Source organism: Maylandia zebra, linkage group LG3 (genome assembly GCF_041146795.1).
Source record: "Maylandia zebra isolate NMK-2024a linkage group LG3, Mzebra_GT3a, whole genome shotgun sequence".
NCBI classification, from domain to species: Eukaryota; Metazoa; Chordata; class Actinopteri; order Cichliformes; family Cichlidae; genus Maylandia; species Maylandia zebra.
The window spans coordinates 62,354,050-62,369,871 of NC_135169.1; the positions used below are offsets into that span (position 1 = coordinate 62,354,050).

Below are 15,822 nucleotides of genomic sequence, written 5' to 3' on the forward strand. Positions count from 1 at the left end.
CAGATACAAAGAACCACCAACGCACCGACACCTGAGGGAGTCCGCCACCGGCAGGGGAAGTGGTGGTGAGTGGAGATAGGCCTCCAAACCTTGGAGGGCCCGAGATGTCCCCAGAGAGGTGGCGTCTGATACCCAACCTTACATATAGACACAAACATCCATTCCCACCCTCATGCTCTCATGTGCACTTCACACTCAACCGACGTGGAGACAGACATAAAGAGACGCTGTATACACGATCACACTCCCCAAGCGTACTCAACAAACCGGGTCTAGGTACCCTTGCCCCTGGAGGGGGGACACAGCACATTTGTTTCCTGTGACAGGTAGAACAGAGTAAAGTGGTGGTGTTACAGCCTTTCTCCCCTATGCTGCCGAGGCTGTTAGTCTCTCCCAAACTCAGCTACAGGACTTCCAAATGAATGAAAGCAGCAGAAGTGGCTTTACAAATGAAAGAGGAAGAGGAGAAGAAGAGGAGAGGGAGGCCACCCTGACCATCACTCCAGCTGAAAACATCACACTTCCATTAAAGTTGGTGAGGAAATGTTGAGCAGGATGAGCTGCTGGCTAATCTGGAGGCTGTAGCAGCAGCTCACAGTCACAGTGGATTTCCACTCATGAAAAAGCTCTGGCTGCTTCATTTCTCATCTCATATCAGAGACTTTAATGCTTCACTGAAGCTGTATTGTGATGCTTCCATATTCCAGTGAGGCCTCCATAATGATTTCAGCTGTTCTGTACACACACTGTGTGCCCTGTATGGCTCAAAGTCTCTGCAGCCTGTTTTTATCTGCTATCATCAGATCTTCATCATCCTCATTCACATCCCTCACACACTCTACAGCCTTATCAGCACTGACTTCATCTTCACTGACTGATGGAGCACAACATGAACCTGTGGAGGCTGAAACACTGTCCTGTTAAACATCTCCCCATCACCACTCCACTTCTGTCAGCCTTTAAATGAACCCTGCTCAAGTCTGTCACTTCTGTTTGGAGCCAAAAGGAAAAACTGTTGTTCAGTCGTTTGGAAAGACAACATTTCTGAAAGCACTCAAACTTCTTCACATTTTTCTTCAGACACATCCTGAACATTTAGGAACTAAAGAAAGTTTCAAACATCAATCAAAGACCTGAAATATAGAAAAACTACAACAGCCGCAGTCAGTGAACTCACCTCAGAGTCTCCAGTCCACAGTTTGGACTCTCCAGTCCAGCACACAGAAGCTTCACACCTGAATCCTTGAGCTCATTATTGAGGTTGTTACTCATGTCCAGCTCTGTCAGATGGGAGGGGTTGGACTTCAGAGCTGAGGCCACAACTTCACAGTGAGACTCTGAGAGTCCACACTGAGTCAGTCTGTGATGATAGAAAATATAAAATGTGTTATTATAAAAGCAGAAAATCTGCATTATAAACACAGACTGAATGTATATGAAGACAAAACAGAGTGAGGTCATAATCTGATGAATCTGCTCTTCACATCTGTGCTTCAGCTCCTCTTACTGTGTTTGACATGACACAACGATTGAGTCTCTCTCAGACCTGCAGACTTTTAATGAGAATCTTTGTTTGGCTTTAATCTGCAGATGAAGGAGGAAGATGGTGTCACATTTAGGCTTCCATAATGTCCACAGTCTGTCACTGAGATCTGATCCAGAGTCAGAGTGAAGACACGCATTTGGACTGTTTCCTGTTTTGACTCCAGAACATTTTGAATGAGTTCAGCTCAGTGAAGAGTTCCAGCTGGAAAGATGATCTCTGTTTGCTACTTGCTGTCAGGTACGACTGTTCACGTCCACACGCAGGAAAAACCTGCTGACTGTTACCAAACGGAGCAGAAATCTCATCACTGGACAATAATGATGAATGAACTCAGAGCTGCTGATATCAGATCTGATTTCAGGGGAACTAAACACAGAAATGATTGGCTCATTTTAGCTTTCTGAGCCATTATCTGCTGGTGTGTCGCTAGTTGGCAGAAAATGATTTGTATTCCTGTTCAGGGCTTCAGTGTTTATGAGTCCAGATCCAGGTGACAGCAAGTCAAAATGATGTTACCTGTCTGTGTCCAGCAGCAGCCTGTATTCACTTTGAATATTGTTATAACCTGACATGGATCAGTTTGTCTTTGATTGGTTTGTAAATGTCACTGTTTCCATTGGACCTGAGTGACGTACAAAGACAGAGAGGGAGAGAAAGGAGAGAGAGGATGGAGACAGCAAAGAGAGAGCAAACACAAACAGGTGAGAGTGGACAGGTGACCAAGGTCAGCAACCAATCAGAGAGCTTCTGTTTGACCCACAGTCACTGATGATGACTGCACATAACCAAGCAGTGTGTTACTCTGATATCAAATATGGATCCTGCTCTTATAATAATGATCATCAGATGATATTATTGTGTTATTTTGTAGCTGAATACGATGTTTGTGTGATTATCAGTGAAAGAAGCAGTGAGGAGGATGGAGAGAGAGAGAGGACAGAGGGTGAAGTTAGAAACACTAAAAGGATTTTTCGTGGATTTCATGGATGATTTGAGTGATTTCCAGCAGGACACTTAAACATGTCAGTGGACGTCCTAAAGAACATATTCACTGATATGAAATGTGTCATTGAACAGGATTAATATCAGTGGAAACATGGTGGAAACAGCTGTGACTGCATGGATGTGACACACTTCAAATCTGTTCTCCACTCTTGGATTTGGGATCCATGGAGCTGCTGCTGAGTCTGTACAATAAAGGAATGGTGTGGAAGGTTGCAGCGTACGGACACAAACACTTTGTGCTTACAATCTGATTTTATTTTCAACATTAAACTACTAACCTACACTGATCAATGATGTTAATGATCACATCTGGACTCACCCAGCCTTTCTGCAGTTCCTCACAGCTGGAATCAGTCTCTGTCGTCCCCGCTCTGATGTGTTGTATTTCTGCAGGTCCAACTGATCCAGAACCTCCTCTGACATCTGCAGCATGAAGGCCAGAGCTGAGCACTGGATCTCAGAGAGTTCCTTCTCTGATCTGTTCTCTGACTTCAGGAACTCTTGGATCTCCTGAAATAATGAGAGGTGGTTCATCTCCATCAGACAGTGGAAGATGTTGATGCTTCTGTCAGGAGAGACTTCATCACTGTTCATCTTCTTCAGGTTGTTGATGACTCTCTGGATGGTTTCTGGACTGATCTCTGTCTGACCCAGCAGACCTACTAAGAGTCTCTGGTTGGACTCCAGACAGAGGCCATGAAGGAAGCGAACAAACAGGTCCAGGTGGCCATTTTTACTCTGGAGGGATTTCTCCATGGCTCGTTTAAGGAAATCATCCAGAGAGGACTCGTATTTTTTTCCCAAGAAATCCTCCACCACCTTTGTCTTCCTGTTGGTGTGACAGTGGAACATGTAGACTGCAGCCAGAAACTCCTGAATGCTCAGATGAACAAAGCAGTAGACTGGTTTCTGGAAGATCACACACTCTCTTTTGAAGATCTCTGTACAAACTCCTGAGTACACCGAGGCCTCTGTCACATCCAGACCACACTGCTCCAGGTCTTCTTGGTAGAACATGATGTTTCCTTTCTCCAGATGTTCAAACGCCAGCCTCCCCAGCTTCAGAAGAACTTCCCTGTCAGCCTCCGTCAGCTCCTGTGGACTCGTCTCGTGTCCCTCATGGTACTTGTTCTTCTTCCTCTTCGTCTGAACCAGCAGGAAGTGTGAGTACATGTCAGTCAGGGTCTTGGGCAGCTCTCCTCTCTGCTCTGTAGTCAACATGTGCTCCAGAACTGTAGCAGTGATCCAGCAGAAGACTGGGATACTACACATGATGTGGAGGTTCCTGAATGTCTTCATGTGGGAGATGATTCTGCTGGACAGCTCTTCATCACTGAATCTCCTCCTGAAGTACTCCTCCTTCTGGGCGTCAGTGAAGCCTCGTACTTCTGTTAGCCTGTCAACACATGTAGGAGGGATCTGATTGGCTGCTGCAGGTCGGGAAGTTATCCAGACGAGAGCCGAGGGAAGCAGATTCCCCTGGATGAGGTTTGTCAGCAGCTGGCTGACTGATGACTTCTGTGTGACATCAGACAGCAGTGAAATCCAATGAAAGTCTGCTTTCATCCAGGCCGTCAAAGATGAACAAAAGCTGAGAGACAGCCAGCTTCTCTGCTGTGACCTTCTGTAATGTTGGATGGAAAACATGGAGCAGCTCCAGAAGACTGTACTGCTCATCTCTGATCAGGTTCAGCTCCCTGAATGAAAGCAGAACCACCACACTGACATGTTGGTTCTCCAAGCCCTCTGCCCAGTCCAGAGTGAACTTCTGCACTGAGAAGGTTTTTCCAACACCAGCCACGCCGTTGGTCAGAACCACTCTGATGGGTCTCTGTTGGTCAGGTAAGGCTTTAAAGATGTCCTGGCACCTGATTGGAGCGTCATGGAGGGCGTCCATCTTGGAAGCTGTCTCCAGCTGCCTCACCTCATGTTGGGTATGAACCTCTTCACTCTGTCCCTCTGTGATGTAGAGCTCAGTGTAGATCCTGTTGAGGAGGGTTCTACTTCCTGTTTCATCACTTCCTTCAGTCACACGTTCACATCTCCTCCTCAGACTGATCTTATGTTCATCTAAAACCTCCTGCAGACCAACATCTGCTGAAAGAAAGAAAAACAATGAGACTAAAGAGAAAGAAAACTCTTCCATGTCTGAACAACACAAGAAGTCCAATTTTCAGAAATGAGTCCATCAGCAGACAGATGTTCAGTCTTACTTTGTACACAGCTGCTCTGACGGGCTGTCTGCAGTCCAGCTCTGCTTCTGGATCTTTCTCCACACTGTGCAGAAGCTCTGATGGTGACACAGAAAAGTCAAAGTGGAGATACTTCTGTCCACCTTTGATTAGACTCATTATAAAAAGGAAAACAAAGTTTGAACACAGTCATGTTTCCAGTTCACTGACTTACATTTATTCCATGGACTCTCACTCTAACCTGAACCACAGCTACAACCCAACATTGTTGAGGCCTCATCTCCTCCTTTCCTGACTGTAGAGGTTAAATATGCAACAACCAACAAATAAAAGAATTTGGTTCATTTCAAAGAAATTCACACGGTGACCAAGTAAAGTAACCGTAGTAAAGGAGACAACATCCCGTTGATGGTGGGATTATTTGAAAGATTTGCTTTAGTCACGTCACCAAATGCAGTTGAACCACCCGTGGATCCATGTTTGACCATTCTACCACTCTGGGCTCTGCTTTTTAATCATTTTATTATTATCATCATTCATTTATTCATTCTTTGGAGGGGGGCTATTTCCTAATGCCGCCCTAATAAGCTGATGTTCAAGGGGAAATATAACAGAAACTCTTTCAGTGTTATTCATTAATAAATTAACAGATAAACTGTGAAGAAGAAACAAACTGAGATTTAAATGAGAGAGTGAGAAACTTGATCATCCATCCTCATAATACATGTTTATCAGTATCTGCTGTGACCATACTGCAGTAATAACTACAAGTCTACATTTCTGTGACTGTTGATCAATCACAGCAGGAATCTGAGCTCATCTCTGCACACAGAGCAGCTTCAGCTCTGGGATAAACTGCTCGCTTCACGTCCTTCTCAGCTCACAGACACTCATCCTGATATTTTCCTTTAACATTTGATGGTATAATTCTTCTGAGTTTACACTTTATCTGCATAAATACAGAAAAACAGACCCAAACACCATAAACCATCAGTTTCACCATGTAGAATATATTGTTGTTTCCTTGCTTTTAATTCAGAGAAAAACTCTGATTTTGATTTTCTCTGTTCTCTTTGCCACAGCCCATCCCAGCAGCAGCTGAAGGAGCTGACTGTCACAACACTGAATAACACTTTAGGAGGAATTTCAGAGGTCAGTAAAGCTCCAGTTTCAACATCACTTAATTAATCATAGTTCATCATAAATGTGAACCTGGCTGGCACACATGTTGATGTTAGCCATTTAAATATTAGCAGTTAGCTGAGGCCACAAGAAGAAGAGGCCCTAGAAGAACAATGGATGATAAGATTAGATTTTCAAGACTAGGCAGAGACGTGTTTTCCTTTACTGTCTCTTACAGAGGAGGGAGCAGATACCAGACGAGGTCACGGAGGTACGGGGAGGATTCGCAGCAGACAGCAAGACTGCCACGTCCATGCGAGAGAGCGATGGCTACGATAATCTCTGTTTTTGTCTCCCTATATAATGTTGTACAGCCCATGTGAGGGTTATCCTCTCTGTGAACCAGATGCTTGATTTCACACAGAGGTCCACCAACTGACTTTGATCAGTTATGGAACGATTTACCTCGACAGGCTCCTTCATTCGCTGCTTTTAAACCTCCTTTAAAACACACTTTTACTCCCTGACCTTTGACCCAGTGTGACATGATGACTCACTACCTCAGACAGCTTAAAAATAGTCTTTTTGTTTTTTGGTGCTGCCTAAAAGAACCGTAAAATAAAAAGTTTTTGTTTATAAGTGCCATCACAGCATCAAATGACAGCCCCTTCCCAGTTACCAGAGTTGACCTCCCTGTATAAATGTTAAAATCCACTGTGTAGCCTGTGTTGTCAGATAGCACAAAAAGTTTTATCCCCCACTTTGTTGGCTTGCTTTTTATGTATTGCTTCAGGGCAACTCTGGCTTTAGTGGAAACCATGCGCTCATCCACAGAGAGGTTTTGCTGTGGGTGGTATACAGCTTTGCAGGATACACGTAAACTGTCATACAGGGGACGTAGTCTGTGCAGGCAGTCATAATCTGTAGTTCCTTTTTTTCTGTCATTGAGAGTGTCTTTCGCAGGGTCACTCATATGAATATTCCAAGTGATGGTGAGGAACCGGTCTCTGGTCATGACCTCAGAGGGATATTGCACATGAAAAATCGAATTCACGCGCCAAAAATCTCTCATTTTAGGCAGCTTTAGAACCCCCATGTAGAGTGTTATGCCAATGTAATGGTACAGTTCAGCCTCTGTGAGATCAGTCCATGTGAATTTTTTGCCTGCAGCAATATTTTTAGCTACATTTTTGTTTGTGTTGACACACAGTGTTCTTATAGCAGCATGGTCAAAGTATATCTTGAATAGTTCAGATGGCGATGGAAGGTCCACACATTCTGAAAATGGCAGCTGCACACCTGGCTTTCTTTTTGGACAGAAATTCGGTAGAGAATGAGGCAAGCTGTCAGGGTCCTTTTCACTCATCCAGGCAGCTGCATCACCGGGAAGTGACCTGGAGCGCTTGCCTCTTTTTGCCGGAGGACAAGTCATCCGACTCCTTCCCCTCCCTCTGCTTCCCTCCGGAGTAGGGGCTGCTTCAGTTGAGCAGGAGACTTCAGTTCCCTCCTCTTCAACATTATCAACACTATACACAAAAGAAATTATACCATCTGTTCAATTTGTATAGCACGAGAGTTATATAACGGTGCGTAATTTGGGCAAAATTGTGTCGCGGTGCGAAATTCCTCTTTTGCACTGCAAACGTAATTTTTCCTACGTCTCTCTTCCATAAAAAACATTATTTTATTTCAAACAATATACATACTTGTCTTGGCAAGGGTCAATCCCTTCAACGAAGTCGGCCTCATCCTCACTGTCGGCAGAATCAGGATCCGACAAATGGCCAGAAGCTCCGTATTCAGGAGGGGCGGTAATCAGATCCAAAGCTTCGCGCAATGTGAAGTATTTGGTGTGTCTGGATTGTTGCTGCATAATAATGCAATGGGTGGATGTGTTTGAGTGTGTAAAAAGTGTGTGTTCTGTGTTTTGTACGTGTATGTTTCTAGAAAAAGCGACAATATACACGAGCGAGAGAAAAAACTAAATTTCCCGGGTGAAATGACGTCACTTCCTGTTGTTGTTGTACAGGTCCACGTGATAGGTCACGGTGACAACGTGACGAGGCATAATCAAAGTAGGAAGTGATGTGTACGGCTGATCAGATCGATAAAGAGTCTGGCTGAGGATTATGGTTTTTTTTTATTTGTTTGCTTTTTACATGATTTCTGCAAACATATTAGAGGAAGGAAACATCTCTCTGGGAAAAGCTGCATGTGCAATATGTAAGTACAAGATCTCCAGTTTCATATGCAAAAAAAATTATTGCGCTAGCTTACGTGGTTGCAGTTCTACTGGGATTTAAAAATAGTTAGGCAAATCGGAGCGGGACCGCTCTGCTCGGTTCTAAAGGGTTAATAGACCTCTCTGCATTGAATCATATCTGTTATTAACCTCTGTCTCTCTTCCACAGCATGTCTTTATCCTGTCTTCCTTCTCTCACCCCAACCGGTCGCAGCAGATGGCCGCCCCTCCCTGAGCCTGGTTCTGCCGGAGGTTTCATCCTGTTAAAAGGGAGTTTTTCCTTCCCACTGTCGCCAAAGTGCTTGCTCATAGGGGGTCATATGATTGTTGGGTTTTTCTCTGTATCTATGAAGCGCCTTGAGGCGACTTTTGTTGTGATTTGGCGCTATATAAATAAAATTGAATTGAATTGAAATTTGAATTGAATGGTCTTTTGTTACAATTTCATTCTGATTAAGATTTTCTAGTTCTGAGGTTTTGGTTTCTGTGTTCCCTCTGTACTGTGTTAGTATTGTGTCTCTGTGTTCACTTCCTGTTTTATTTTGACAGTGCCATGTCCTATGTTAGTGTGTATACTTTTGCTTCCCCTTGTCTGATTATGTCCAATGAATCCTGCTGTGTCTCCCTTTTCTCATTCCCTGATGGCTCTTTTGTGTATATGAGCCCTTTGTTTTCTCCTGCTTGTTGCTGGTTCGTCTGTGTTGTCTCCCCGTGTCTCCGTTTAAGGTTTCAGGTTAGTTTTGTAGTTTTTTCAGTAGAGGTTATCTTAGCTTCTGCACAGGCCATCTCCACTGCACTTCACCGTTTCAATAAAGCTCACTCACTTCACAGCAGTGTCGGCATCTTGGGTCCTTTATTAAATTCAACATGGCTCGCCCCGCTAGCCGTGACATAAGATGTGAAAACAATATCCAAAAAACATGAGGGACAAACAGGGAATAGTTTTAAGGTGCAGGGCCAACAAACTGAGTCTAGCCATGAACTCAGAGTTGATTGAATTAGCATTTTGAATTGGCTGATCTGAGTTACTTCAATCAAGTCTATGTTCACTTTGAGTTAAGACTAGGGATGGGTATCGAAAACCGGTTCTTGTTGAGAACCGGTTCCCACTGTTTCAATTCCTTGGAATTGTTTGCCATTTTTGCAAACGATTCCCTTATCGATTCCAGTCGCCCCGAATGACGTCACCACGTTGCGGAGCGTCATTTACCTGGCAGGAAACACGGTACCTAAGCGGCTCAAACGCTCAAAAGTTTGATTATACTTTACTAGAACGGATGACAACAGGGCAACTTGCAATACTTGCAAAGTAGATATTTCATTTAAGGGAGGAAACACTACGAATACGCAAAAGCATTTGCTCACAAAACACGCGATGACCTTAAATGAATGTCGTGTTTTTAATTCCGCTCCGGACTCGTGAATCTCAACCCAGCAGCAGCGGTAACGTTTGCACGTCATCGCCCGTTAATGCGGCAGATAAATAATCAACTAACAGTGCATATTATGTTAGCGCGATCTGCCTTATCTGCCATTACTGTGCGTTTAGGTGACCATGATGAGAGAGACAGAGTCTGGCTGGCGCTCGCTGGCAGTTCTTGCTGCAGTCTACCGGTAGCGTCTCCTTTCAAGCCAGGATAGACTAATGTCACCGAGCAGTGACTAAGTTTGTGGTCACAGGCTTGCACCCATTTGCCACAGCAGATGCCCCCAATTTCACTTTGGTAAGTGAATGTGTTTAATTGTAGGCAGGGACATTACTGGATATTCTTGTGTAATTGCTACAGAATAATTTATGTTACACTTTGTTATTGCTACAGGAGAATATTTATTTTATTATTTTACATTTACATTTTTTTTCCTGGGGACCCTGTGACACCCATTGAAGAGCCGTAGGCTGTGGATCTCTTAAGATCTCACTGTTGGGTTTGTAAGGCCATGTTACTCCTAAATTTCTATCTTGTTCAAAGAGAAGATATAAAACAAACTTCTAAGCTAATCAACTTTAGTGTTCTCCTTTTTTAAACATAAGAATCGATAAAGAATCGGATCGTTAAACAGAATCGAAAATGGAATCGGAATCGTTAAAATCTTATCAATACCCATCCCTAGTTAAGATTATATGTGATTAATGAAAAAGAAAAAAGCCGTCATCAGCAACTGATTCTGATTTAGCAGGTTTTCAAATCTAAACGGTACCCATCCCTAGCTGGCTGTAGTTAAACCTTTACTTAAAAAGCATCCCTAGACCCAGAGGTGGGTAATAATGAGTTAAATTTACTCCGTTACGTTTACTTGAGTAAGTTTTTGAAAAAAAATGTACTTTTAAAGTACCTTTTGGTACTTTAATGGCACACATGTTAATGTTAGCCATTTAAATATTAGCAGTTAGCTGAGGCCACAAGAAGAAGAGGCCCTAGAAGAACAATGGATAATAAGATTCGATTTTCAAGACTAGGCAGAGACGTGTTTTCCTTTACTGTCTCTTACAGAGGAGGGAGCAGATACCAGACGAGGTCACGGAGGTACGGGGAGGATTCGCAGCAGACAGCAAGACTGCCACGTCCATGCGAGAGAGCGATGGCTACGATAATCTCTGTTTTTGTCTCCCTATATAATGTTGTACAGCCCATGTGAGGGTTATCCTCTCTGTGAACCAGATGCTTGATTTCACACAGAGGTCCACCAACTGAATTTGATCAGTTATAGAACGATTTACCTCGACAGGCTCCTTCACTCGCTGCTTTTAAACCTCCTTTAAAACACACTTTTACTCCCTGACCTTTGACCCAGTGTGACATGTTGACTCACTACCTCAGACAGCTTAAAAATAGTCTTTTTGTTTTTTGGTGCTGCCTAAAAGAACCGTGAAATATCTGTCCTATATACAGTTATGTTCATATATTTTTGTACTACATCAGGAAACTCAAAAACATAGTTTGTAATATTTTAATCCTTATTTTTAAAACTGTTTTTGTCATTTTTCTTCTTCCATTGCATCGAAAATCATTATTTACACTGAATAAATGAGTCAGCAGCTCTCTTACATTGTTGCTGCAGGTTCATTACTGAACACTGGAGGTTTTCCTTTGGACCAGTCACTCCTCACAGACACACAGCTGGATGCTTCAGATCCTGCTCCATCCTCTTCCTCCATCTTCTTGATGTCAGGGTGGAGTTAGTCTGAGAGGCAAACACACACACTCAGAGGTGCTGTTGTACTGGAAGCATCACACTGACGGGTTTCTAAAGTTCTCATTGATCATTTCATGGAGTTTCTGTGGTAAACACTGTCCTGTGACGTATGTGTTATGGTGAGGGTCATGAGGGCTAACCAGCCCCACTCCTTACTCCTCATATTTCAGCCTGAAGCACAATAACAGCCTAAACCTAACCAGGAGGCTGTAACCTCAAAGGGACTTCATGGTTAGAAATAAAGGTTCAATGAAATGAAGCAGATCATAAAAACATGAGTTCCAACTTTAAAAGAAGCATCCACACGATGACGGCACAGCAGAGGAGCACTTTCTCTAACACACTGATTCAGTTCCACTGACACAAGGACACACACAGGAAGGCACACACACACAAGCCTTTATAAGAAACAACACAATCATCTGCGCTTGACTTGTCAATCCAAGTCCTTAGCCCATGAGCCCACGGTATCACACCACAGATATTCCCTTACTTTGAAAAAATAAAGCCAGTTTTCAGAACAGACCTGATGTTTATGCTACAGCCTGTTTACCAATATAATCAATATCAGATATCAGAGCAACAGAAACCTCTGTGATCAGGACGCTGGGACTGAGAACAGGAAGTGGCTCAAACGTCACAGTTTCATAACGTCACCCTGAACTCCACTCACGGAGTTTCTGTCGCCATTGTAGTTTCTAAAGTCCCGTGATAAGTTATCCAATGAGCGTGCGGGAACTTCCGACATAAAGTTGTTTCCTTTGAAAAACCAAAGTCTGATTATTTTTGCCTCCACTGACGGAGCCTGTTGTTCCCGCCACAGAGACACAGTAATGTTAGAGCGGTGTTAACACTCACCCTGCCTCAGCACAGCTCTCACTCTCCTCCTGCTCTCTCACACTAAACGGAGGCTCAGCTAAACTCACTTCCTCTCTACTTACAGGAAACCAGCGCTCAGAGGAGCCGACCGGCCTCACATTTCACCCACAGACACAAACAGCGTGGAATTATTTTATGTCATAAGAAGAAACATATTCATGTTAACACTCACCTGCCTCAGCTCCACCTTCCTCCGCCTGCTGCTCTGAACGGAGGCTCAATACTTTCACTTTCACTGCTGCTCCCTAAACACAAAGGATGCTGGGACTTATAGTTGTTTCCTTCCAGTGCGGTCTTCCTCTTTGTTTGTTTGTGTTTGTGTTCAAGTTATTTCGATCATGTAAACATCAACAGAACACGTGAAGCCACACAGAGTTTGTATGTCGAGGTGGGTAGGAGGGTTTGAGGGTTTGGGGAGGGGTCAGAGGGAAGAGGTCTCTCAGTCTGGACAATCCACATTGATGGCACAAGGCTTCAGGCTTAAAGTTAAATTTAAATAAATGTGAACTATTGGCATTAAAGGAGTGTCATTCACAATTACTGTATGGTATAAAGGTGAAGAAGGAGGTAAAATATTTGGGCATCACAATTTCAAAGTAAATATTTCAGATAATGTTGACAAATGTAAGACAATCTTAAATAAGTGGTTACAAAGAGACATCACCATTTTTGGAAGAATATTATTAACCAAAATGGATAGTTTATCTAGATTTATATATCCAGCTTACTCTTTATCAATATCAAATAAAGTTATTAAAACACTTAATAGCTTGAATTTTAATTTTATTTGGAGCAATAAGTGCCATTATATATCTAAAGATGATTTGGTTAAACCATACAATGAAGGTGGTGGAAATGCAATTGACTTTGATATAATGAATGGTGTTTTGAAACTTAAATGGTTAAAATCCTTCCTAAATAATCCACACTCCATTTGGTTTTTTATACCAAGTAAGGTCTTTGACACATTGGGGGGTATCGATTTTCTCCTAAAGTGTGACTTTGAAATTACTAAGCTACCTGCTAAACTCTCTGAATTCCATAAACAGGTCCTTGTTTATTGGAAAATATTATTTAAACATAATTTCACTCCACATAATAGCCCAATTTGGAACAATAGATATATACTGATGAACAGAAAATCTATTTTTATTCAAGATTGGTTATCAAAAGGTGTTTGGGCAATTGCCCATTTTGTAGATGAGGAAGGACATGTTCTAGGACATCAAGATTTTTGCCAAGAGTTTAATATCCAATGTTCTAAAAGTAAATTTAATCGGTTCATAAAATCCATTCCATTGTCACTTAAAAACATAGTTGTAAATGATATAATATATTCTGACATCTCCCCCAAGTTAAGGCAATTATATATAGATGGTATTCGATTTTGTGATGTTAAATGAAATAATAAGTTTCTAAGATCTTCATTAAGGAGTCTTTATTCTCCAAATTTACTTAGACGTAATTAGATATTTAAAAGATTTCCAAAGGGAAGAAATTGAAAAAATAAGAACTGATTATATCACCTTCACTATCCCTCCTAAAGGGAAAGAAGTCCAATTTAAAATTTTGAATAAAATTTACCCAACAAATAGACTCCTTGGTGATAGATTCAAAATAGAAACTGGTAATTGGGTGGCTGTAGCTCAGGTGGTAGAGCAGGTCATCTACTGATCGGAAGGTTGGTGGTTCGATTCCCGGCTTCCCCTAGTCAGCATGCCAAATATCCTTGGGTAAGATACTAACCCGAAATTGCTCTCCGATGCATTCATCGGAGTATGAATGTGTGTGAATGTCAGTTGTGTGAATAGGTGAATGCACAAGTTGTGTAAAGCGCTTTGAGTGCTCAGAAGAGTGGAAAAGCGCTATATAAGAACCAGTCCATTTACCGTTTACCAATTGTGTATTTTGTGAAACAGAAGAGGAGGATTTGGACCATCTATTCTTTTTGTGCAATTTTATACAAATATTTTGGTTGGATTTTCATACCTGGCTTTATTCCAGTGGGATTCAAATTACCCCATTTACCTTAAATATGATAATGTTTGGAGTGTTTTTGAAAGAAAAGAAAGCTAATTATGGTGTTAATGTGTTATTAATCTTGTGCAAGCAATTTATACATAAATGTCGTTTTTTTAAGACCAAACCAACACTAGCTTACTGGAAAAATGACTTAAACCTGTTGGTTAAATCTTTGACTTTAGTTAAAAAGAAAAAGGCTACTTTTTTTTTTCCTTTGTGGATTTTGATTTAGTGAGTTAATAATCTGTTAAATTATGTGACCCCATCTTTATATTTTCTTTGTCCTATGTATGAAAGTTGCAAATATGTAAGGAATGTTTATTCTCTGAATGTGTAATATATGGTGCATTTTGTTTGTATGTTAATCTTACTAATAAAAAAAACAAACAAAAAAAAACCATTGATGGCACAAGAGCATCTGGCTGCAGCCACAGGGGAGCGCCATATTGCGACCTCCACACTAACCGGAAACACGTGACCTCGACAGTAACCGGAAACACGTCACTTCAGTTAAATCAACTTTGACAGCGAAAACTAAATTGTATTTTTGTTACTATTGATGCTGCTGATAAATAAATTTGAGTCTAAGTGTTTTTTTAAACAATTTGGGTTCATTAAAAAAAATCACCATCCCTTCAGCTTGTTCGTGGCCAAAAGTGTCCATGTGTTATGTTTTTTTTCTTTGCTACTTTTTCTGCATAAAGTTTTTTCATAAATATAAAATAGTCATTACTTTTTACATTTTTAATCCTTCAAACACCCTTTTCTAGTACAATGCACTTGTTTGAAGACAACCTCAAAACTCACCATTTCATATACCAGCAGTGCTACTGGACATTATTGTACAGTGGTCCCTCACTGTAACGCGGTTCACCTTTCGCAGACTCGCTGATTTTTTTCTCTTTAACAGCACATTGTGTTGTGTGTTCTGATTGCTGTAGACCATTGTCAATCAATCTAGTGCTTTGTCTTCTGCACGGCAGCGGTCACCAACACCCGGGCCCGTTTGGTACCGCGCCGCGAGAGTTGAGGCTCGGGTGTGAAGTGTATGGTTTTCAGGGTTTTTAATCATTAAGTCGGGTTCCCTGGGTCTTTTCCCGTGTTGTGGTCATGTGTCTTATTTTGAAAGAACTATTTTACCGTTACCATAGCGACCAGCGAGCATTAAGAAGCAGAGAGGAGGATGTTACTCTCAATGTTGTTGGTGCATTTCAGGAGGACGCTGCTAATAAAGTTACACAATCACACAGTGATTTACAAAATACCACCGTTTTTGTCTTTGTCTCTATCATTTTATTTTGTTGTATTTATCTGCGACACCTTAAAGGCCGCTCCGTGAAAATATTGTCTGACATTAAACTGGACCGTGGTGCAAAAAAGGTTGGAGACCGCTGCTGTACAGTACAGAAGGAGTTTAGTTTGTTGAATTTATATAAATCTTCGATTGATAGCAGTGTAACTCTGAAGTGCTGCACTGTATGTTTGTACGTTTTCTCCCCGACAAACACAACAATGCCGACGAAACGTTTTGCACGGTTTCATTGTATAATACTGGACTTATGTTTCTACGAAGGTTTGAACTTTAAGAGTGTTTAAACAAAAGAAAAAAGTGTGAAAAT

The 15,822-nt window shown here is 41.8% G+C and overlaps 3 protein-coding genes across 5 annotated transcripts in view; all 3 read right to left on the bottom strand.

The window, feature by feature from the left end:
• The window catches only part of LOC112432493 (NACHT, LRR and PYD domains-containing protein 12-like), a 773,783-nt gene that overhangs the window by 502,401 nt on the left and 255,560 nt on the right, over nt 1–15,822 (bottom strand). The gene's annotated exons all lie outside the window — the stretch shown is intronic.
• Nucleotides 1–15,822, bottom strand: part of LOC143416887 (protein NLRC3-like) — a 203,368-nt gene that overhangs the window by 62,813 nt on the left and 124,733 nt on the right. For 2 of the 3 annotated variants that reach the window (XM_076882558.1, XM_076882555.1), the window contains exon 1: nt 12,354–12,419. The exons of the other annotated variant lie outside the window; for it this stretch is intronic. The gene's annotated coding sequence lies outside the window, so the exon portion shown is untranslated. Of the gene's footprint in view, nt 1–12,353; nt 12,420–15,822 lie in introns of those variants that run through there. 3 annotated transcript variants of the gene reach the window in all.
• Nucleotides 1,761–11,244, bottom strand: LOC143416890 (protein NLRC3-like). The gene is made up of 4 exons (XM_076882563.1): nt 11,155–11,244; nt 4,765–4,841; nt 2,871–4,648; nt 1,761–2,168 (listed from the first exon to the last, which is right to left on the bottom strand). Exons 3-4 carry the CDS (start codon nt 4,226–4,228, stop codon nt 2,105–2,107), a joined length of 1,422 nt encoding a protein of 473 aa, XP_076738678.1. The 5' UTR covers nt 4,229–4,648; nt 4,765–4,841; nt 11,155–11,244; the 3' UTR covers nt 1,761–2,104.

Coding starts and splice junctions, on each gene's coding strand:
- LOC143416890 (XM_076882563.1), bottom strand. CDS start 4,228: ATGAGCAGTACAGTCTTCTGGAGCTGCTCCATGTTTTCCATCCAACAT. Junction 2,169..2,870: donor AGGAACTGCAGAAAGGCTGG/GTGAGTCCAGAT, acceptor TACGTCACTCAG/GTCCAATGGAAACAGTGACA.